Consider the following 24,890-nt stretch of genomic DNA (forward strand, 5'->3'; position numbering starts at 1 on the left):
ACAAGTTGTTGGTTTTGATGTTTGTTCTTTGTGCCGTTAAAATGTTGTTAATCTGGATGTCCTTTTTTTTGTGTTAGACCTGATGACACAGGAAGAGGAGAGTCAAGAACTCAATGAAAAGGAAGACAATGTTCAGCATGAGAAATATAATTTCATGACTGGAGAAAAGTCATTTAGTAACTCACCTACTGAAAAGACTTCACAAAAAAAAGCTCAAAAGACAGCAGACAGAAGTTATTTCACCTGCCAACAATGTGGGAAAAGATTCAACAGAAAAGGAAGTCTTGAAATCCACATGAAAGTTCACACTGGAGAAAAGCCTTTCACCTGCCAACAGTGTGGAAAGAGTTTCATTAATAAAACAAACCTTAAAAGCCACATGAGAATTCATACTGGAGAGAAACCTTTCACCTGCAAACAGTGTGGGAAAAGATTCACCAGAAAAGAAAGTCTTGAAGTCCACATGAGAATTCACACTGGAGAAAAGCCTTTCACCTGCCAACAATGTGGAAAGAGTTTCATTAATAAAACAAACCTTAAAAGCCACATGAGAATTCACACTGGAGTGAAGCCTTACACATGTTCTCAATGTGGAAAAAGTTTTGCATATAAACAAACCCTTGTTAACCACATGAAAATTCATACTGGAGAGAAACCGTTCACCTGCCAACAATGTGGAAAGAGCTTTATTCAAAAACCAAACCTTAAAGACCACATGAGAATTCACACTGGAGAGAGACCTTACATATGCCAACAATGTGGAAAAAGTTTTCATCTTAAAAAAACCCTCGTTAACCACATAAGAATTCATACTGGAGAGAAACCTTTCACCTGCCAACAGTGTGGAAAGAGTTTCACTGACAAAAGAAACCATAGAAAACACATGATAACTCATACTGGAGAGAAGCCTTTCTCCTGCAAACTGTGTGGAAAGAGCTTTATTCAAAAACCAAACCTTAGAGACCACATGAGAATTCACACTGGAGAGAAACCTTACACATGCCAACAATGTGGAAAGAGTTTTACACAAAAAGGAAACCATGGAAAACACATGAGAATTCACACTGGAGAGAAGCCATGAGTTTTGTTCCCTAGAAAAGTTATAAATGCATCAGTGTTGGGGGTAACGAGTTACAAAGTAACGGATTACAGTAACTATATAACTTTTTTGGGTAACGGAGTAAAGTAACACATTACACTAATAATATTGGTAACTACACTACTTTACTAGACTATGGGAACGCGCTTTACACATGCCATGATTGCCTGTGTGTAAAGTTCTGGCCCGGGTTTCCCAATAACAATTGATCTAAGCGCTTTACCCTCAAAGACTGAGACAGCCGCCCGCGGCTAAAAAAATTACTGTTATTGTTTAATGTTTAATAACGTTTGAACCGCTAATCCAATCTAAATGCTTTAAAAAGTGATGTAAAGCAGAGATTCTCCACGTTTCGGAGATGTGATTACGTCATCGCATTTTGACAACATTGATTCGTCAGAAGAAACCAATGCTTTCGTTCCTCTGAGCCAAACAGAAATGATTGTTGACGCTTAGTCCCACCCCATTCCCAGATTGGTTCAAACTGTCCCATATTAAACCAATAAGTAATCTGTTGAACTACTACCATATTTTCCGCATTATAAGGCGCACCTTCAATGAATGGCCTATTTTAGAACTGTTTTCATATATAGGGCGCACCGGATTATAAGGCGCATAGAATAGAAGATACTGCAGTCAACGTTTGACTGGGTTTGCGTTATGCATCCACTAGATGGAGCTGTGCTAAAGGGAAAGTAATCAAAACAGTCAGATAAAGACGCCTTGAGCGCCTTGATCCATATATAAGGCGCTCCGGATTATAAGGCGCACTGTCATTTTTTTGAGAAAATTAAAGGCTTTTAAGTGCGCCTTATAGTGCAGAAAATACGGTACTTAACATATTGATTTGGAAAACGAACGAAAACAAAGTGAAAGTAAAGTCTGTCGTGAGTGCATGAATACAAACACACAACAACACATTTGCATGAGAAAACTCTCGAAAAAGCACAAAAAACACTCGACAGAGTACTTTGACATAAAACAAACCAAAAACAAGGATGAAACAGTGGTACATATCTGATAAAGCACTGGAATTTATGTCTTGGGTCGCTAGGTGATGTCCCGGTAAAATCGATTCTGACACAGATTAAAGCCAACGGATCGGTCATTTATATTTTGTATACTAAGTAAATCATTATATAATTATACAGTTCATAAAGATAGTTGCACTATTTTTTTTCTGTTGCACTCTGATAATTTCTCACTCATTTTGTGTGCAGTTTGTGAATCATTTTGCACTGTTTTTGCACTGTATTGTTGAAGACAATTTGTGCAATTGTTTTTACTATATGCTGCATAGTTTGTTTATTGTTCATACTCATATTGAAAATATATTTCTCAGAAGAAGAAAAAAAAAATGCAATTTATCTTTAAAAGAAAATCTAAATGAATGTTTTATGCCTTCATTTGATATCCAGAAAAATGTAAATACACAACAGAATTTCTGAGGGGAAAAAACATTTAATAAGGCTGTTTTAAGAAATCTTTAATAAATGAAGTTGTTTTATGCATTAAAATAATTACACATGCTAAAAAAGTAAAACATATGGTGAAGAAAAAATAAAACAGATTTTATAGAGCCCTAAAAAAAGTAAAGTAATAAGTAGTGAAGTTTTCAAATGCAGTAACTAGTAATCTCATTACAATTTACAGAAGTAACTAGTAACTAATTACATTTTTTGAGTAACTACCCCAACACTGAAATGCATCCAAGTTAGGGGTGGTAAATATGAGCTAAAATTCATATCACAATATTTTACACTGTCTATGTGTCATAACCAGGGGGGCAGGGTTTCATATTTTTTTGAAGCACCCCTGGGTGCTGCCATTGGCTAGCGGACCCCCACCTGCTGTTAGCATTCCATTGACTCCCATTCATTTTGGCGTCACTTTGACAGCAAATAACTTTACATCCGAGGCGTTTAAAGGCTCCATTTGTCCATTAATTATTTCTAAAGAAACACGAAAATGTATATAAGGCGGCATTACCTTCTATCTTACGTTATGGCCCCGTAGAAGCAGTTTTTGTAAAAAATAGGCTAACGATTGCGTCATAAACAGCAACTCTCTGTCGCGCAGTAGAGAAATTACCGTATGGACAGGAGGAGAAGCTCGCAGGAAATCTTTTACGGTCCATGAGGCTATCGGGGGTACGTGGAGGCATAAAGTCAAGGGAGATAATTAATCAGAATACTTACCAAAACTTGCTCCTGTTCACGCTTGCCTTCTCTGCAAGATTTGGTGGGTGATTCAGATTTCTCTTGGCACAGCGATTAGAAGACGTACAGGTTGCTCACGTGACATCTACGTCATCAAGCTCAGTTTGAGTCTGCGCAGTATGCCCGACCCCGGGAAGTGCGTGCTTCTAATTGACTTCACTTGTCTCCGTTGAATCCAATGGGGTCGCTGTGTCCATTTCTTTTACTGTCTATGGTCATAACATGTCCCGGAGTGATCAAGAGAAGGTGGTAGATAGGCTCAGAACCCAGATGTCATCCAAAGAGGACTTTTATTAAATGCCAGAGGAGAAATAGGGGTGTACATATTCACAGTAAGTGTAAAATAAAATACAAACAAATTTACAAAATAACCAAAAACTTACACAAAAAAAATAGACACTTAACTTGGTATATAAACAGCCAAAAGAAAACAAATTGATACAGGCAGTAAAATCTACATAGACACTTTAAGCAGTATGCCCTCACCTCTCTATCCAAGGTTCAGTTTAGACTGGCTTATATAGCCTAAGAAAGGCTCATTACATAGAAGACCATACCAACTGCACGGGCATCAATACCTAAAACCTTTAAAGCACACACAAGATCATTCAACCGTTTAAACCCTTAAACTTAAAATATACATACAATAAAACATTAAATGCAATTCTTCTACATAAACCAAATGTAAACTATACCATAAGACATCTCTACATCACCAAGGGATAAGTCCCCTCTGTATAAGTAGAAATGGTTTAACTCAACACAAGAAAAAGGGAAGCTGTAGTCCCGCCTCCTGCTTGGAGGAGTCACTGAACCAGGATATGGTGATTACACCGCATGTAAGGAGGCTGTTTGCAATGTGAAGATAAATACCGACTTGAAATAAAAAACACATAACTACAACTTGTCTCTGTGTGGTTAAATGGGAAAAAAATTATCATAGGGGAACTATGGTAAACATAACACGATGCGCTGACCACTGATATGTGCACCTATCTGCAATCAACACCAACCACATATCTAACTGTAAATAAATGTTAAAGCATAATGAACCAGATCAAACAATTATATTTTAAACCTAATAAACTACAACAGTCACAAGAATTAATCAAACATTAATAGCTAATGTAAAGATACATGAAACAGCAGGAGCATGTAAAGTCTGTACAAACAACTATCGCAGTAGTGATGAGGTCCCTAGCACCCGTCATCACACCAGGTGATATCATCATTAGAAGTGCTGGTCATATAATTAGAATATTATCAAAAAGTTTAATTAATTATATTCATTCATTACACACAGATTGATGTATTTCAATTGTCTATTTCTTTTCATTTTGATGTTTATAACTGACAACTAAGGAAAATCCCAAATTCAGTATCTCAGAAAATTTGAATATTGTGAAAAGGTTCAATATTGAAGACACCTGGTGCGACACTCTGATCAGCTAATTAACTCAAAACACCTGCAAAGGCCTTTAAATGATCTCTCAGTCTAGTTCTGTAGGCTACACAATCATGGGGAAGACTGCTGACTTGACAGTTGTCCATAAGACGACCACTGACACCTTGCACAAGGAGGGCAAGATATAGGGATGGACTAAGATGGGTGGTATCAAAGAAATATAAGTGATATTGCAAATAGTATTATTGCACAATGAGGAGAGCATTTAATATGAGTAGACATTTGCAAAAAAAAATATAAACTGTACAGTCGTGGCCAAAAGTTTTGAGAATTACATAAATATTGGAAATTGGAAAAGTTGCTGCTTAAGTTTTTATAATAGCAATTTGCATATACTCCAGAATGTTATGAAGAGTGATCAGATGAATTGCATAGTCCTTCTTTGCCATGAAAATTAACTTAATCCCAAAAAAAAACCTTTCCACAGCATTTCATTGCTGTCATTAAAGGACCTGCTGAGATCATTTCAGTAATCGTCTTGTTAACTCAGGTGAGAATGTTGACGAGCACAAGGCTGGAGATCATTATGTCAGGCTGATTGGGTTAGAATGGCAGACTTGACATGTTAAAAGGAGGGTGATGCTTGAAATCATTGTTCTTCCATTGTTAACCATGGTGACCTGCAAAGAAACGCGTGCAGCCATCATTGCGTTGCATAAAAATGGCTTCACAGGCAAGGATATTGTGGCTACTAAGATTGCATCTAAATCAACAATTTATAGGATCATCAAGAACTTCAAGGAAAGAGGTTCAATTCTTGTAAAGAAGGCTTCAGGGCGTCCAAGAAAGTCCAGCAAGCGCCAGGATCGTCTCCTAAAGAGGATTCAGCTGCGGGATCGGAGTGCCACCTGTGCAGAGCTTGCTCAGGAATGGCAGCAGGCAGGTGTGAGCGCATCTGCACGCACAGTGAGGCCAAGACTTTTGGAAGATGGCCTGTTGTCACGAAGGGCAGCAAAGAAGCCACTACTCTCCAAAAAAATCATCAGGGACAGATTGATCTTCTGCATAAAGTATAGTGAATGGACTGCTGAGGACTGGGGCAAAGTCATATTCTCAGATAAAGCCCCTTTCCGATTGTTTGGGGCATCTGGAAAAAGGCTTGTCCGGAGAAGAAAAGGTGAGCGCTACCATCAGTCCTGTGTCATGCCAACAGTAAAGCATCCTGACACCATTCATGTGTGGGGTTGCTTCTCATCCAAGGGAGTGGGCTCGCTCACAATTCTGCCCAAAAACACAGCCATGAATAAAGATTGGTACCAAAACACCCTCCAACAGCAACTTCTTCCAACAATCCAACAACAGTTTGGTGATGAACAATGCATTTTCCAGCACGATGGAGCACCGTGCCATAAGGCAAAAGTGATAACTAAGTGGCTCGGGGACCAGAGTGTTGAAATTTTGGGTCCATGGCCTGGAAACTCCCCGGATCTTAATCCCATTGAGAACTTGTGGTCAATCCTCAAGAGGCGGGTGGACAAACAAAAACCCACTAATTCTGACAAACTCCAAGAAGTGATTATGAAAGAATGGGTTGCTATCAGTCAGGATTTGGCCCAGAAGTTGATTGAGAGCATGCCCAGTCGAATTGCAGAGGTCCTGAAAAAGAAGGGCCAACACTGCAAATACTGACTCTTTGCATAAATGTCATGTAATTGTCGATAAAAGCCTTTGAAACGTATGAAGTGATTGTAATTATATTTCAGTACATCAAACAATTGAACAATTGAAACAAAGATCTAAAAGCAGTTTAGCAGCAAACTTTTTGAAAACTAATATTTATGTAATTCTCAAAACTTTTGGCCACGACTGTATAAATGTCAATTCATGTTTTTAAATTGTGTGTAATATGGGTAATATGCCTGCATGATTGGTTTCAGATTTATTTTCATTTTAGGTGTCAAGAAAGACAGAGTTCAAAGTATTGCAAAGTACTGGTTTGAGAACGGCAGAGCACGACCCGAAAATCGTGGTGGTCCCAGGGAAATTGAAGAGCAAACTGCAAAGAAGGACATAGTTCGAAAGCACATACAGTCTTTTAATTGTAGCGCAAGCGAGAAAGTTGAATGAATGACAGCATCTAAAAGTGTCTACGAGATGTCCTCTTTTTGCACAGTACTGTCTGTGTTTTATTTGCTTAGTGTCTTAATGTGACTACACATTTAATTAATTTTTTTATTCTACTTGCATCTGATATGCAGTTTATATTGGAACATTATATTGGAATCGTTTAGGCCTTTTAAATTTTTAGTTAGATTTAAAATGCCTGTTTTGTGCACTGAATGTTTTTTTATACTTGAGTAATAGAGGTCGACCGATATATCGGGCCGATATTTGTCATATTTTAATATATTGGCATCGGCCGATATCTGTGTTTAGTAGCGCCGATTTAAACTCAGGCACTTCGGCGGGCAGCCCCGTGTTATTGGTGCGGTGGAAAGTGCTGCTGCTGCCGCTGCATGTGAAGCACCCCAAGCCAAAACTTTTGGAAGATTCAACAACATTCCTGGGAGATAAAGGTAGTCAGAGAATTTCACTCTGTAAATGGGGTGGAGAAGTTGGCAGCTCTAATAAACACTGCAGCGTGACGTTATCAAAGTAAACTGTCTCTGACGTTACTCCGCCGGCTCACAGACAGCAGCGTGCTCAGAGAGACAGCTGTCCTGGAGCTGCCCAGAATGGTGAATGACATTTGTTCAGAAGCATGGTTTGATGCAGACAATAACCAGTTTTCCATCCAACTCATTTGTATTTAGGGATGTTCATATTCGATAATTTCCACGATCGATCGTCGTTTAAATGAATGATCAATTAATTACCTCAATGCTGCAAAATGCGTCTGCAGTGGTATTATTATTATGTGCTAAAGCCACTTGGGAAAAAAAGGTTTCTCATCCGAATTAAAGGGGTTTTAGTCTGAATAAAATGCTAGTAGCTGGACTGTAAAATGAATAGATGTGATTACGATCATTTGATAAAATGAGAGCTCGCCATTTGTTGGAGATCATTTTACTTTGTTGACTGTTTCCCGTCAAGGAGACCGCTAAATGCGCCTCTTTAAATGGTTTCGTGGTGCTCGTTGTTGTATTTTAAAAACGCAACTGCAATGTTTTCAAATGACACACTATAGTAGTGGTGCAACGGATCATCATTGATCCGTGATCCGTTCGGATCAATATCTTCGGTTCGGCACACACGTGACCTGCGGATTGATTTATGAAAAAAAAAACAAAGTTGTGCATGTTCAGTCCACACTCAGTGGTCATGGCGAGTGGAGGAACGGAGGAACTTGAACGGCCCGCGCATTTTGGATTCCCTGTCAGATATAATGATGAGGAAAGAGGTTAGAGTGTAAAACCGTGATGGTGCGTAGAACCATGACATCCCGTCGCGCAACAACTTCAACGAAAAGAACAGGAGAAGAAAAAAATTGTGGATGAACTATCCCGAGCATCCTCTGTTGCGCACACGACAGAAGGGTGGAAGTCCAGGGGGACGGAGAGCTATGTGACAATAACTGCTCACTTCATTACAGCAGACTGGGACATGAGAGGTCAGGCTATTATGTTAAAAAGAAGATTATGTGCACTTTAAGTTGATTTCATATATTTTAATTTAATGTTAATAAAAAAAAAGACAAAACGTATGTTTATTTGTCTTGGCCTTTTTTTTTTTTTTTTGCTGATCCGAAAAATTATCCGATCCATATGAGGACGAGCGAGCGCGGGTTTGACTAGATGTATTTGGAGGTTATTGCTCACGTCTCGTTCTGCACATATCCAATGTATCTGAATGTTAAACTATAATATTTTTTATTTTTTTTTATGTAATCTAGACAGAAAAGATCATCCTCTTCACATGAGCAAAAACGTGCATAACAGCAGAGTGAACTGGTATACTACGGTCTATTTAAACTGACCAGTGTAACCTTTTAAATGTTTGGTGGACTGTACTTTATTTTAATAATGAACAGACTGCGATGTAAGTTTGAAATTAGAATGCACTTTACATGATCTGTGTCATTTATACCAAACACAAATGTTGCTGGTTGCTAGTGTGTTTGCAGCACTACTTTTATTTATTTTTTATATAGATTTTTTTTATTTATATTTTTCAGTTTAATTGATTTTTATTTCTAAAATTGTATTTATTTAAATGTATATTTAAGTTTACATTTATGTTCCAACAAACTTGAAAAATTCTACTTGATAAATGCTCTAAAACTTTTATGTAAATGATTGACTTTTTATATATATATATATATATATATATATATATATTAATATATATTTATTTATATATATAAGATTCGAGAGATGGTTCAAGTCAGTGCTCAATAAATGATGATAAGTTTGGAAATGTTGTGCATCCACTTATTATTAGTGTGACATTTTAGCATGCAAATGAAGGGGAAAACCTCAAGATATCGGCCCTAAAAATCGGCAGCACATATTGGCCATCGGCTGACCCTGACCTCTAAACATCGGCATCAGCTATAGAAAAACCCATATCGGTTGACCTCTATTGAGTAATACATTAAATTATTACTTTACACTACTTAAGTCTTATAAGCTTCTTACTGAAAAATGCACAGATATTGATGTTTAAGAATGTTGCTCTGTTGTACTTGATCATACAATAAACTATTTGAATCGGATAAGCTTTTTTGTACTAGTGGAACATAGCACATTATGATATTAGTGGGCATTGGAAATATTAGTTTTTATTTAGACTGTTATTTTACACTTCAAAAAAGTATCAGAATGTTTTGCACTATTCTTACATACATACTTGATTATACTGAATCTAATATGCTTTGTTTACAACAATGTTTGCAATGTTTACATTGTTTAACTTATAAATCCCAAATATCAGAAATGATGATATGTACTGTTACTGACTTACTGCACTTACTTAGACAGATTTATGTATTTTTAATGTTTGTGCAACATTTGTTTTTTGAATTGTTAAAATAAATGTACTGCTATTATTTGCCAATGTGGTTATACTGTGTGTGTGTGTGTGTGTGTGTGTGTGTGTGTGTATGTGTGTGTGTATATATATATATATATATATATATATATATATATATATATATATTGGGGGCTTTTGTCTATTCAGACAGGGCAGAAAGGTGACTTCAGATAAATGGGGTGGAATTTGCAAATAATCGCAGATCTCATTCATCCCCTCTATAAAGAGGTTTGTCTACTGTTTAGTTTTGAAATGATTGTGCCCTAATCTTTTTCTGTGTTTCTAGTTACATTTTTTTGAGATTTTTCACATATTTACTATGTCTTGTCCCAAAGAGGTGGATTTAGAGGTTTTTGCAAAAAAAAAAAAAAAAAATCGCACAAATGGATTTAGCTGGTTTTGATGGAAAATAAAATATAATTTGTTAAAAAAATCACTGAATTGTGACATTTTTGAAAAAAAGTTATTTTATTCACTGGCTAATAACCTTATAGCTAAGTCAGGGGGCAAATTACAGCAGCCTTTATGGTTAGAGAACTATCGGTAAAAAAAAACACTTTTGTCCATTGTTAGATGCTAGTTTAATGATGCGACATGGCATATGTAAAAATCATTTTAGGAGTGACAGAAATGTCAAATACAATCATTTAATTCAATTCAAGTTTATTTTTGTATAGCGCTTTTTACAATACAAATTGTTACAAAGCAACTTTACAGAAAATTATGTTTCTACAATATTTAGTAGTAGCTTATAAGTGGTGACTGTCAGTTTGTGCACGTTTGACAGGATTTTTAGAAAAATTAATACAAGACGTAGTCAGCCAGACGATGAACATTATTAATATTATTCATTAATAATTATTATATGATGCAGTCACACTTGTAGCAATAATTGTTAGTTCTGTTTGTTGATTCAAGGTTAGCATCATCTGGGGTCCTCTGAGGGTCAGCATCATCTATTCTCAGGTGTTCTGGATCCAGACTGGAGCTTGTGTAAATCCTAGTTACATAGAAACAAATAGAGACATCATTAGCATAGCTGCTGATCCAACAAAGTAAAATTAGTTCAACCCAAGCTAATAAATAAAAATGCACATTTGATCAGATGCAACTACACACACAATTTAAGAGATACATTTATTCGAATGCTTGGCGAAAGAGATGTGTTTTTAATCTAGATTTAAACAGAGAGAGTGTGTCTGAACCCCGAACATTATCAGGAAGGCTATTCCAGAGTTTGGGAGCCAAATGTGAGAAAGCTCTACCTCCTTTAGTGGACTTTGCTATCCTAGGAACTACCAAAAGTCCAGCGTTTTGTGACCTTAGGGTGCATGATGGATTGTAACGTGGTAGAAGGCTAGTTAGGTACGCAGGAGCTAAACCATTTAGGGCCTTATAGGTAAGTAATGATAATTTGTAACTGATACGGAACTTAATAGGTAGCCAGTGCAGAGACTGTATTGGGGTAATATGATCATATTTTCTTGACCTGGTAAGGACTCTAGCCGCTGCATTGTGGACTACCTGTAGCTTGTTTATTGAAGAAGCAGGACAACCACCTAGAAGTGCATTACAATAGTCCAGTCTAGAGGTCATGAATGCATGAACTAGCTTTTCTGCATCAGAAACAGATAACATGTTTCATAGCTTGGCAATGTTTCTAAGATGGAAGAATGCAGTTTTTGTAACATGGGAAATATGATTTTCAAAAGACAAATTTCTGTCTAATATAACACCCAGATTTCTGACTGTAGAGGAAGTAACAGTACATCCATCTAGTTGCAGATTGTAATCTACAAGATTCTGTGTAGTGTTTTTTGGTCCAATAATTAATATCTCTGTCTTATCCGAATTTAATTGGAGAAAATTATTTGTCATCCAATCTTTTACATTTTTAACACTCTCTGTTAGCTTAGATAATTTAGAAGTTTCATCTGGTCTCTTTGAGATATATAGCTGAGTATCATCAGCATAACAGTGGAAGCTAATTCCGTATTTTCTAATAATATTACCAAGGGGCAACATGTATATTAAAAATAGAAGGGGACCTAGGACGGATCCTTGTGGCACTCCATATTTTACTGATGATAAATGAGATGACACCCCATTTAAGTAAACAAAATGGTAGCGATTGGACAGGTAGGATCTAAACCATCTTAGAGCCTGCCCTTGAATACCTGTATAGGTTTGTAATCGATCTATGAGTATGTCATGATCTATGGTGTCGAACGCAGCACTAAGATCAAGTAAGACTAGAAATGAGATGCAGCCTTGACGCAAGAAGCAGGTCATTTGTAATTTTAACAAGTGCAGTTTCTGTGCTATGGTGGGACCTGAAACCTGACTGATATTCTTTATACAGATCATTTTGTGCAGGAAGGTGCTCAATTGAGCAGACACAACTTTTTCTAAAACTTTAGACATAAATGGAAGATTTGAAATAGGCTTATAATTTGCCAGTACACTAGGATCTAGTTTTGGTTTCTTAATAAGAGGCTTGATAACCGCCAGCTTGAATGGTTTTGGGACGTGACCTAAAGATAATGACGAGTTAATGATATTGAGAAGTGGTTCTTCGGCTACAGGTAACAACTCTTTTAGTAATTTAGTAGGTACAGGACCTAATAAACATGTCGTTGGTTTAGATACAGTGATAAGTTTATTTAGCTCTTTGTAAAGCACTGCAGTTTATCTTTGGGTGCGATGGATGAAACTGAAGTGTAAGACACTGTAGAATCTACATTCGCTATTGTATTTCTAATGTTATCTATTTTATCAGTGAAGAAATTCATAAAGTCATCACTATTAAACGTTGGTGGCATATTTGAATCAGGTGGCGTCTGGTAATTTGTTAATTTAGCAACTGTGCTAAATAAAAACCTTGAATTGTTTTGGTTATTTTCTATGAGTTTGTGTATATGCTCTGCCCTAGCAGTTTTTAGAGCCTGTCTATAGCTGGACATACTGTTTTTCCATGCAATTCTAAAAACTTCCAAGTTAGTTTTTTTTTCTCCATTTGCGTTCAAGACTACAAGTTACTTTCTTGAGAGAGTGAGTATTACTGTTATACCATGGCACAGTACGTTTTTCTCTAACCTTTTTCAATTTGATGGGGGCAACAGTTTCTAATGTATTAGAGAAGATAGTGCCCATGTTGTCAGTAATTTCGTCTAATTCATGTGTATTTTTGGGTACAAATAGCAGTTGAGATAGATCAGGCAGGTTATTTGCGAATCTTTCTTTGGTGGCTGGAACAATAGTTCTGCCTAGACGGTAACACTGAGACATATAGTTAATATCAGTGATACGCAGCATGCATGATAATAGGAAATGGTCTGTAATATCATCACTTTGGGGTACAATATCTATAGCAATAAGATCGATTTCATGCGATATAATTAAATCTAGTGTATGATTAAAACGATGAGTGGGCCCGGTGTAATTTTGCTTGACTCCAAAAGAGTTTATTAGGTCAGTAAACGCAAGTCCTAATGTATCATTTGTATTATTAACGTGAATATTAAAATCTCCCATGATTAGCGCCTTATCAACTGTAACTAGAAGGTCTGAGAGGAAATCTGCAAATTCTTTTAGGAATTCTGTATACGGCCCTGGTGGTCTATACACAGTGTCCAGAGCAAGAGATACATTAGATTTCTTTTGCATGTCTGACAGTGTAACATTAAGCAGAAGTATTTCGAATGAGTTAAACCTGTATCCCGTTTTCTGGGTAACATTGAGAATATTACTATATATTGTTGCAACACCTCCGCCACGACCAGTCTGACGGGGCTCATGCTTATAACAGTAGTTCGGTGGAGTAGACTCATTTAGACCAATATAATCATTTGGTTTTAGCCAGGTTTCAGTCAAGCAGAGTACATCAAAACTATTATCTGTGATCATTTCATTTACAATAACTGAGTGATCTATATATTTATGATATATGATATATAGATAATATTTATGAGCCCAAACTTTAAAAATTGTTTTTGTTCATTTACTTTACATGTTTCTGGTTTAATCACGATAAGATTTTTTCTAGATCCTACATCATATTTTGACCTCACTATTCGGGGAACAGACACAGTCTTAATAGTTTTTACAGCGCAAGTACTTTTATCATTTAAACGGGTGGAACAAAAGTCATCATAATAGTTATTTGAGAATTGTCTTACTAGTCACATGGAGCGAAGTGTCCTGGAGATGTTGTCAGAGAGCAGCTCCGCTCCGATTCTGCTGGGGTGTAATCCATCAACGCGAAACAGCCTAGGACGCTCCCAGAAAAGATTACAGTTATTAACAAATAGCAGTTTCTGTTCTTTACACCATGACAACAACCATTCATTTAAAGCAAAAAGTCTACTGAACCTTTCGTGTCCTCGTCGATACATGGCCAGTGGTCCTGACACACGATTTAATATATGTACCCTATATATCATCATAATTACTATTCATTTAATACAGCTGGCCCTGTATCGATATTGTGGCACGTGCACAACAGTGGACAGTGCATACCCAGTGGGCAATTGATGTCAAATAGACATCAAATTTACATCAAACATAGTCATCAAAGAATTGGTCAAAAATGCAAATCAAATCCATGTCAAAAATTGACATAAAATTGACCTCAAGTTTTGACATTCATTTGATTTGCATTTTTTTAACACATTGATGTCCTATTCTAGACCACAAGAATAATGACAAAACAGTATTAAATGCAAGACGTGTTTTATTAAATCCACTGGTTTATATAAATTTTATATATAAATTGTAATCTGATATAAATCTTAATTGATGAACAATTGCATTTTGTGTCATCACGACAGACATATTGCAGGTTTTTACATCAAAGCTCACAAGACCTTTAAAAACAAAGAGCAAGTTAAATTGAAATAAAACCAGTTTTGTAATTTGTTTCGTAGATAAACAAATTAATGAACAGAAACATTGTAGATAAACAATATGTAACGGATATGCAGGTCATCGATTCATGGGTTCTGAACTAATGAATCACGGTTCGTTGAATCTAAAACAATGCAAACCTAACACTTTCAGATTTTAAATTCAGGCATATAAAATGAAAGCTTTTTACACTAAAAGCCTGGCCTGGCGCCAGTCTGGCTGGATTTAAATGATTTACGACACAGGATGAGACATTCCAAAGTCACGTGGGCGAGCCTCAAAAGAAAAAAGGACCAAACCCCCGTTTTTCTTTCCCCCACGGCCCGACAACACATTCCAGCTTCAAAGGAAAAACGAACTCTCCTTACAAACTTACACACCCACACGCACACACACACACCCACAAATGTTTTATCTTACACTCATCATGTAAGTCCTTAATAATATGTATTTTGAGTATGTGTTGTGCGTTGCATAAATGGTTAATCCTTGTTATGTGAAGAGTATAAGTGCTAACTTCTGATTTGGAAATGTTCATCCTGATTAATGTTGTCAAATAGAATCATGAGCTGTAACCCAACTCCTTCAGAGGTCGTACAACTTTATGACTTAACAAACAGGACAGGAAGGCTAACTCTTACAAAAGAATGGTAAAATGTACTCAGATGTATTCTAAATGTATATAGTATTGTTTCTTTTGGTGCATTAGATGTTTCCCATATAAATTGGGAAACTCTCTGCAATTTATTAGCGTGTTTTAATCTTTAAATGTGTGCAATCCTGCATTGGAATGTAACTTCATGTTTTGATAATTTATATATGTCACTTTTGGTGTCTGCTTAATCGTCATGCTTTGACGAACTCATTTATCTAAAGCAAATTAATGAAAAATGTATTTAATCTTGAATTACGAACTGGCAAGAATATCACTGTTGAAATCTAATAAACCCTAATTTATTAGGGTGGGTGTTTCCACAGAGACAAAGGAACTTTTTCCCGCTTCAGATCGCGGACGTTCATTGGTTGTTCACACGAACAGAGGCGTGAACCATTTCAAGCCATAAGAGCTGACCCCGGAAGGTCCAGCCTCTCTCTCTCTTCTGGTCCTCGCTCTTCTCGTACGTGCTGCTCGTCCCTCTGCGTGGCCTTGGGCTGCGCTCCTATCGCCGTCCCCCTCAGCACAGGGGCTGAGAGGACAGCCATTCTCATGACTCCTTCGGAAGCTTTCGTTTTCGTTGTTTTGTTTATTTTCTTTACTAAGTTTATTCACCTATTTACCTCTCCACACGAGGAAGACGAACTCTCAAACATTGCTTTCTTTGAACTTTCAAATATCGCGCGATTCCGCAGCAGCCCGGACACAGAGAGGACAAGCCCAGACTGACGCACGCTGCACGCCCATGCTGCTTTCGCATACACAAATAGAACCCCATGCAAGTATTAATATGGAGATTTTAAATGCTGTTTAAGTTGTCTATGATTTAGATTCCTATGTTGCCTCTCAAGGGTTAATGTCTGTTGGTTTACATAACTATTCTCTCACTTATCCTCTTTCACTCTCATTCTCTCCCTCTCCCTCATTTGGATTTCGTTATGTCTTGTACAAAGTTTACTGTCTATATTGTCGTACGCGTATTTACTCTGTATAAATCGTAGTTGATGTATTATTCAATTATTAAATTCCATATACTCCAGATTGTCTGTCTAAGTTGCTCATGTTACGAAGTCAATGAAATGCCGATCTTAGCTACAAAGCTCATTTGTTACTTTTAAGTAATATAAATTTTATAAGGACAGGAGAATGGTTTCATGGCCAGAAACTATTCGTCCTGGAATTATAGGAAGTGATAGCGTTACTGAGAATTAATAAAACAAATCTTACGGCCGTTTGCTGGACGAACCACGTTTGATTTACATTAATTTCTAGTAAAAGATATCACAATAATTGATATGAAGAATAGAATATTGAAATATTGATGAGTAAATTACAGTGCCTTGTGATGAGTTATTAATATATACAATTGACCTATTTTTCATCTTCAAAAATTTTAATGCAACTGTAATATGATATATATATTAATCGTATTCCTGATTAATTACCCAAATCCCCTATATATCATTTGAGTTAATTATTATGTACAACCCAGTGCGGCTACAAATAGGTGCATTCTACTTATTCAGAGTCTGAACAGACCTCAATGGCCGATTTCCCCTTTTGCCGCCCCACACCCCCATATCTATAAGGAGCAGGCCGGAGATGGCTGCCCATGTATTTCTTTATTTCGGCCTCTGACGCAGAAGGTTTCGACTGCTGTACAGCACCTTAATGAATATAAAGACACAATAAGCACTCATTTTAAGACATTAAAATACAGCATACATACAGAAAAACTGAATCCAATTTTTCAATGTACAACTTTTCGTTTTTCGGATGAAAAATTAAACTGATGATAATTTCGACCCATCTTAACTAAAGGTGGCATAGGTATAACATGATTCACAAATTTAAAACCTGTGCTTTTAATATTGTCTGAAAATTTGTAGATAAACAATTGCATATTTTGAGTTTATGCATGAGAGCGCCCTCTGGCTTTTGGATGTGGCAGCATTTGACCATAATTTATTGAGAAACTGTGCATAGTAATTGCACAATTAATTGTTACACCCCTACAGTATTGCCACTGTGCATCTGTGATGGCTAAAAGTTTGCGGCACAATGGGTAACACTGGATAGATACAACAATACATCATCATTTCCAAAGGCTTTCTTCACCCCTGAGCCGTCCATGTTCATTGTTGCTATCAATCTGTTGGTAAGAACTCTTGACAAAAGAAAAAAGACAACCAAGTAATATCAGTAATCATTAATTGTTAAGATTATTGAACAATACAACTAAGTGACCAGAACAGCTGAGCCTTCAAGCAGAAAAGGAATGTCTTACAGATTTTAACCATCACTTGGTGCTGAATCATCATCAACATTTCTACAACAATATTGCACTGTTCAGATTAGTATTATCTATGGATTTCGTTTGATTTACAAATTATACCCCCACATCTGATTTTTTTTTGTGTGGGGCATTCTTACAAAATTTTGAATTATAATGGAATTGAATGAGTTTACATTTATATTTACATTTAGTCATTTAGCAAATGCTTTCATCCAAAACACAGAGTTCAGGAAGCAATAAGCGATATGTCATACAGGAGAAATGATACAGTAGGTGCTAATACAAAGTTACTGGTTTTACCAAAAGCTAGACCACTACATGTTGAGAGAAAGAGAAAGGGTTTTTTGTGTTTTGCTGTCAAGTATTCATTTGAAATGTTGTGAGCGATGTGGTTGACCGGACAGAAAAATGTTCCACCATGGAGTTATTGCTTTGTATTTTATTGCAATAGATTTGTGAATTATCAATATCTATCTTGCATTAAACGCTTCGATGGAATATAATTGTAAATAGTTTGCAGAAAATAATTGGTGTTACGCCGCCTTCACACTGGCAGTTGAAATCAGCTCCATAAGAGCGCCAAAAAAATAAGGATATACACATACTTAATGTGGGGTTACAGCAAAAATGCTGCATTTTTTTGTAATTAAGCAAATCAGAATGTTTTTTGTGAATTATAACATATTCACCTCTTTCATTATCAGTAATTTATGCCTACATGTTTATTTTATAAATAGTTTTTTGTTGTTGTTGTTTATATGTTTTCAACCACAGAAGTTACAGAAGTCCACTTTCATGCAGAAATCAAACAACATGGCCCGGTTTCACAAACAGGGCTTAGACTAAGCCAGGATTAAGCCATATTTCAATAAGGACATTAAATTAATTTTCATTAATATGCCTTAGAAAAAAACAGTACTTGTGTGCATCTTAAGACAAAACAAAGGCACTGATATATTTCAAGATCAGTCAGTGCAGGATTCTTTCAGTAAAACAGCTCAGATTTACACTTTAGTCTGGGACTAGGCTTAAGCCTCGTCTGTGAAACTGGGGGCATATGATTCAAAACATATGCCAAATGGATGCATTTTGAAAATTGCTATTTACATTGATATCAATGTGATGTCAATATGACATCAACTGAACGCCTATAACACGACGCTGATTTGACGTCAACTCAAAGTCAAACATGTTGGCCCATATACATACATTACATAAACAATTTCAGTATGGGATTAACCTAATATTTTCACCAATTAACCACTGGAAGGACTTGATGTATAATCTGACTTTGAAATTATGTTTTGCAGCATCTTGATCAAATTGACATCAAGGTGCCCGCTGGGTAATTTGAACACAAGAACACAGTTTAAAATTGAGTGGAAAAGTGCAAGGTTTCTAAAAAATAATGAATAGAACTTAATATATAGGCTACAAAAAGGTTTCATCTGGCCGCAAAAGAACAAAACCAGGGTTGCCTGATATAAAGAGATGTTATCCCCAAAACATTGTGCAATACGGAAATATCTGTTAAGTGTGTTACTTATCTTTTTCAACCTGGCAATCCTGTGCACGTACCCTCTTTCCACTATAAACATGCATGCTTTCTGAAAACACCTGTTAGCTTACAGTTTAGCGATCTCCACTTCAATATTCTATTCTCAGAACATTGTAATTCATCAAGTGTTTATTTACATTGGGGGCGGCAGTGGCTCAGTGGTTCATGTAGGTTTTCTACAAACCGGAAGGTTGGTGGTTCAATCCCCGGCTCTACCTGACCAAGTGTCGAGGTGTCCTTGAGCAAGACACCTAACCCCAGCTGCTCCCGACGAGCTGTATGGCGCCTTGAATGGCTGACACCGCAGTCGGTGTGTGATTGAGTGTGTGAATGGGTGAATGTGAGGCAAATTGTAAAGCGCTTTGGATGGCCATGTGGTCTGTTGAAAGCGCTATATAAATGCAGTCCATTTACCATTTACCATTTACATGAGAGAGAGAGGAGAGAGGCCGTGGACGTAAGAATTACCTCAGTTTTGTTGCATTTCTTTATTAACAGTGAAGCTGTGGCTTTAATTCCTTTAGAAACAATGATGTTATCAGCTCCTTGTTGAGAAAGATAATGTAGCTCTTGAGCGATTAAGGCAGTGGTTTTCAACCTGTGGGTTGCGGTGGTATTGCAGGTGGGCCGCCAATTACTATTCAAGATTTTTATTTGTCACATACACAATTATATACAGCATTTATAACCAGCAGTGAAATGTGAGTAAGGACCGCTCCATGGACAATGCAATTATTAAAGAATACAACACAGATGAAAATATACATAAATATAGCTATGAAATAAAAGTAAACAATAAAAATATAAGAATAAAATATAAAATATGTATACTGTAGAATTAAATATAGAATGGAAAATAATTTACTTCATAGTCATTACCCTGCCTATTTAAACCGGTCTGTTTCTGTTTGTTTCATGGAGTCCTTACTTTCCGTCACCCAGTTTCCTCGCGTTCCTTGTGTTCTAGTTTCTTGTTTCCTGTTTGTTTGTTTTGGACTGATGTTTGGTTATGACCCCTGCTTGTTTTGACTCTTATTTTTTTTTATTACCCAATAAAAACTCTGCTCTTGGATCGCTCGTCTCCTGTATCCCAGTCATTACAGAAGGACTCCATCATGTCTAGATCCAGCGGTATGTGAACGTGTCCGTTCCCCAGCCAGTGTGGATGAGCGGAGGGCGAAATTCCTCAAATTAACCACCCTCCGTCAAGAGGGGAATGAGGTGGGTGGTGTGGCACAAGTGTTCTGAACCCTGGCGGGTGGAATGGGATATAAAGATGCGGCCCTGAAAGACCCTTTAAACGCCGGTCTGGATAACCCTGTGCCAGAAAGGGAAATGGATCAGCTGAAAGCCTTTGATTTTTGGGGGTTCATTTTGTACCTACAACATCGGTCTCCGTGGGATACCCCAGCCACACCTGTCTCTCCCGGTGGGATGGCCGACTCTAGACCGGGGTCTACAGACAGGAGGACCGCCAGCCCAGCACCACTGCACAGTATGGCCACCAGCCCAGCACCACGGCGCAAGGTGGCTGCCAGCCCAGCGCCACATCGGCCTCCGTGGGAGACCGAAAGGGAAATGGATCAGCTGAAAATGAAAAATGGAAATGGATCAGCTGTGCCAGAAAGGGAAATGGATCAGCTGAAAGCCTTTGATTTTTGGAGGTTCATTTTGTACCTACAACATCGGTCTCCGTGGGATACCCCAGCCACACCTGTCTCTCCCGGTGGGATGGCGACTCTAGACCGGGGTCTACAGACAGGAGGACCGCCAGCCCAGCACCACTGCACAGTATGACCACCAGCCCAGCACCACGGCGCAAGGTGGCCGCCAGCCCAGCGCCACTGCACAAGATGGCTGCCGGCCCAGAGCCATGGCACAAGATGGCCGCCTGTCGAGTGCCTCTGCACAAGATGACAGCCACAGTTGACCCTCCAGAGTCGAGTCAGGTTCCCGTTGACCCTTCCAGAGTTGAGTCAGGTTCCCGTTGACCCTCCAGAGTTGAGTCAAGTCACCGTTGACACTCATGAGTTAAGCACTACCACAGTTAGACCTCAGAAGTCAAGTCAAGTCACCGGTGATCTTCATGGGCAAATGCAAGTCACCATTGATCTTCATGAGCAGAGTCAGGTCACCAATGATCTTCATGAGCAGAGTCATGTCACCAATGATATTCATGAGTAGAGTCACGTCACCATTGATCTTCATGTGCAGAGTCAGGTCACCATTGATCTTCATGAGCAGAGTCAGGTCACCATTGATCTTCCTGAATCCAGTCAAAACACCACGGATCTACCAGAGTCTCTCCACGTCTCTGCTGAACTAACAGAACCTCTCCATGTCTCTGCTGAACTACAAGAGCCTCTCCACGTCTCTGCTGAACTACAAGAGCCTCTCCACGTCTCTGCTGAACTACCAGAGCCTCTCCACGTCTCTGCTGAACTACCAGACTCTCTCCTCGTCTCTGCTGAACTACCAGAGTCTCTCCTCGTCTCTGCTGAACTACCAGAGCCTCTCCTCGTCTCTGCAGAACTTCCAGAGTCTCGTCCCTTCTCAGACGAACTCTCTGAGCGCTCGACTTATCCTGTCGTGGCCACGGAGGCCACCTTTTACCTGTTCATGTTCTCTGTTTCAGACTTGCCTAACCAGACTTGCTCTCCTGTGTCATCGATCCCACTGTGGTGGTCTTCGGCACTGCCCTGGTGGGCTCCTGTCCCGACCGCACGGCTGTGGTGGTCTTCTGTGCCGCCCTGGTGAGCTTCTGTCTCGACCACACAGATGTGACGGTCTTCTGTGCCGCCCTGGAGGGCTTCTGTCTTGACCGCACAGCTCCAGTTCCACCGGATCCACCCGGGATATTTGTCCTGTCAGTTCGGTCCTGGGCCCCGAACTTTCTATCCCCTCCTGGTCTTGTGTTTTGTTTTCTCTCTGTTTCCTTCTGTTGCCTGGCCCTCCGTCCTTCCCCCTGGTCCTCCACCGGTCCACCTCCCTTGGTTTGTTCTTGTATCGGGTGGAGCATCTGGTAGCTGATCCGTAGAGGAGGGGGTAATGTCACAGTGTCTGGTCTGTGTTTCCCTGGGTCTCCACTAGTGGTCTCACTTCCGCATAGGCACCTCAACGTAGGCACTACAATTCCCACAAGGCCTTGTCCCTTAATCACAGTAATTGCACTCATGTTAATTGCACTCAGGTGTCTTTACTTCATAGTCATTACCCTGCCTATTTAAACCGGTCTGTTTCTGTTTGTTTCATGGAGTCCTTACTTTCCGTCACACAGTTTCCTTGCGTTCCTTGTGTTCTAGTTTCTTGTTTCCTGTTTGTTTGTTTTGGACTGATGTTTGGTTATGACCCCTGCTTGTTTTGACTCTGATTTTGGATTACCCAATAAAAACTCACACTGCTCCTGGATCGCTCGTCTCCTGTGTCCCAGTCGTTACACAGAGGCAATGTGCATATGTGCATTATATTGTAGTCTTAAATGTTAAGATACACTGGAATGTACAAGAGGCAAATGTGCAAACAGGTTGACATTGTTAGTATGTCTATGTGAGGTAGAGAATGATGAATATATTACTGATCAAGTGAATATTAAGTGGAGACATGAAGATGTTAAGAGGCTGGTTTTGATGGCAGCAAAGTTAAAGATGGTTACTGGAGTGGGTGGAGTCCTTGATGATTTTAACAGCTCTGCTTTCGGAGCGTTTGAGGTAGATGTCCTGCAGAGAGGGGACAGCAGACCCGGAGATGCGCTCAGCTAAGCGCACAACTCTCTGCAGGGCTTTGCAGTCTTGACTGGAGCTGTTCCCATACCACACAGTCAATACACTATTGTCAATACACTATTAAAATAAATAATAATAATATTGTTCATATATGGAAAAAAAAAACAGGCCTTTCAAATAGTCGGAAAAAAGGTGGACTTGAAGAGTTTGATTTTAACACCTTTAGGATAAAATGGATTAAAATATGTTTAACAAATCCCTGATCTGTATGGTTTTTATCCCAAATCATATTTTTACAAAAATAGGTGGCCTTCCCTTTTTATTAAAATTTAACTACTTAACCCAATAGATTGCCAGTAGCGCCGTCCAAATTTCATCAACAAGCTCTTCTTGCTTGGAAGTTATGCTAGACCCACAATTTTTTACCACATAAAACCTTTCTATGGAACAACTCTGATATAATGATTAGGAATACATCTATTTTTCCTCCTACATGGTTTAACAGGTATATAATTGGAATTCTTAAAATTTTTGATAAATCAGGTAATTTTTTTTCTTATGGAGAGTTTATGTCTGTATAATGCAGTGCTTAAACCGGTTCCTTCCGGTCTAGAAAACTTGTTAAATGACATCTAACTTTTAGTAAGAGTGACACAAAAGAACCTGATTTGATCTTAGATGGAATAAATGTATTTAACAAAAAATATAATAATAAGCATATTAGACACATTTTTCAAAATAAAATGTATAACGTTCCAAAAGGCAAATTTTATTGGGCATCTCTTATCGAAATTATAGACTGGCTGTTACCTCATAAATATTGTATTCCAAATAAGACCAAAGAAGTTCATTTTAAGATATTACTTAAAATATAGCCTGTGAATGATACTGTGGCAAAATATATGGAGATTAATAGTTCATGCTCATTTTGTCGGAATAATGATGAAACACGGATCCATTTATTTTTCCAATGTGAAAATCTCAAATTTTGGAGTAGTCTATATCATCATATAGGTAAGTACCATCCTTTTCAGTGGAAATATATAATTTGTTACTATAAAAGGTACATCTAATACTCCAGTAAATTACAATATTAGTTTTTATTTTGCTTGCCACATTTCAGCCAGAATTGGCCCGAGTGTGCTTGCTATCTGGGATTAAGACACACGAAAATGATTTTTTAAAAATTATTACTACCCCCTCATGTTGTTTAAAACCCGTTCATCTTCAGAACAGAAGTTAAGATATTTTTATCAATTCAGAAAGCTCTCTGACCCTCCATAGACAACAAGAAACTAGAATGTTACCACGATCAAGGCTCAGAAACGTAGCAAGGATAAAGTAGTCCTGGCCCGCTTTCTACAGAACGTAATCGAGTTCTATAAACACTTTAAACATTTGAATAAAAGCACTCACCTTTCTTCAGCCGAATCATGAGCCTTGTGACCAAATAATCACACCAATGTCACACAGCCAGACCAAAATAAAAGTCTTTTTCTTTGCTTTATAAAACCTTCAAATAAAAAACAGGCATCATCAGCTTTCCAGTTTTTTTTTTTGACTCAAAAAAAAATTTGACTCAATAAACCAGATGAAGAAAACGGTTCACCGGTTCTTTTGCGCTCGACGTAATGGCGTCATTAGTGATGATTGCCCTTCATTCAAGCCTTCCGTTTACCCACGCTCATAACATTAGCACAGATTCAGTTCAGAATTAATCACCAAAAGAATCAGTTCAGACGCTCTGTGTGTCAGTCTGCTTCACACTGAATCACACATGCGAAGTATCATCAGCTCCTCGGTTCTCGAATAGGACATGTCCGACAGAAACAGTTCTTGACTCGAGAACGAGTCAGTCTTTTGTTCGTTATCTGGCTCGGCTCGGTGTTCATCTTCAGTTTTCTCTTCACAGCAGTTCAGTCAGTGTACTGTTTGAGTAAATGAATTACTCCGGGATATTGGTTTGTTTGAACTCAGGGAGTGTCAACCACATTAAAAAA

At 38.1% G+C, this 24,890-nt stretch overlaps 2 protein-coding genes across 3 annotated transcripts in view; one reads left to right on the top strand and one right to left on the bottom strand.

Moving 5' to 3' along the window:
• The window catches only part of LOC132106084 (gastrula zinc finger protein XlCGF8.2DB-like), a 55,193-nt gene extending 54,112 nt beyond the window's left edge, over window positions 1–1,081 (top strand). The window contains exon 2 of the mRNA XM_059511712.1: window positions 78–1,081. Coding sequence (XP_059367695.1) covers window positions 78–1,081 — 1,004 coding nt within the window. The remainder of the gene's footprint in view (window positions 1–77) is intronic.
• LOC132106048 (gastrula zinc finger protein XlCGF57.1-like) overlaps window positions 1–24,890 on the bottom strand; it is a 431,800-nt gene that overhangs the window by 309,627 nt on the left and 97,283 nt on the right. The gene's annotated exons all lie outside the window — the stretch shown is intronic.

The sequence above is a fragment of the Carassius carassius genome, chromosome 26 (genome assembly GCF_963082965.1).
Source record: "Carassius carassius chromosome 26, fCarCar2.1, whole genome shotgun sequence".
NCBI classification, from domain to species: domain Eukaryota; kingdom Metazoa; phylum Chordata; class Actinopteri; order Cypriniformes; family Cyprinidae; genus Carassius; species Carassius carassius.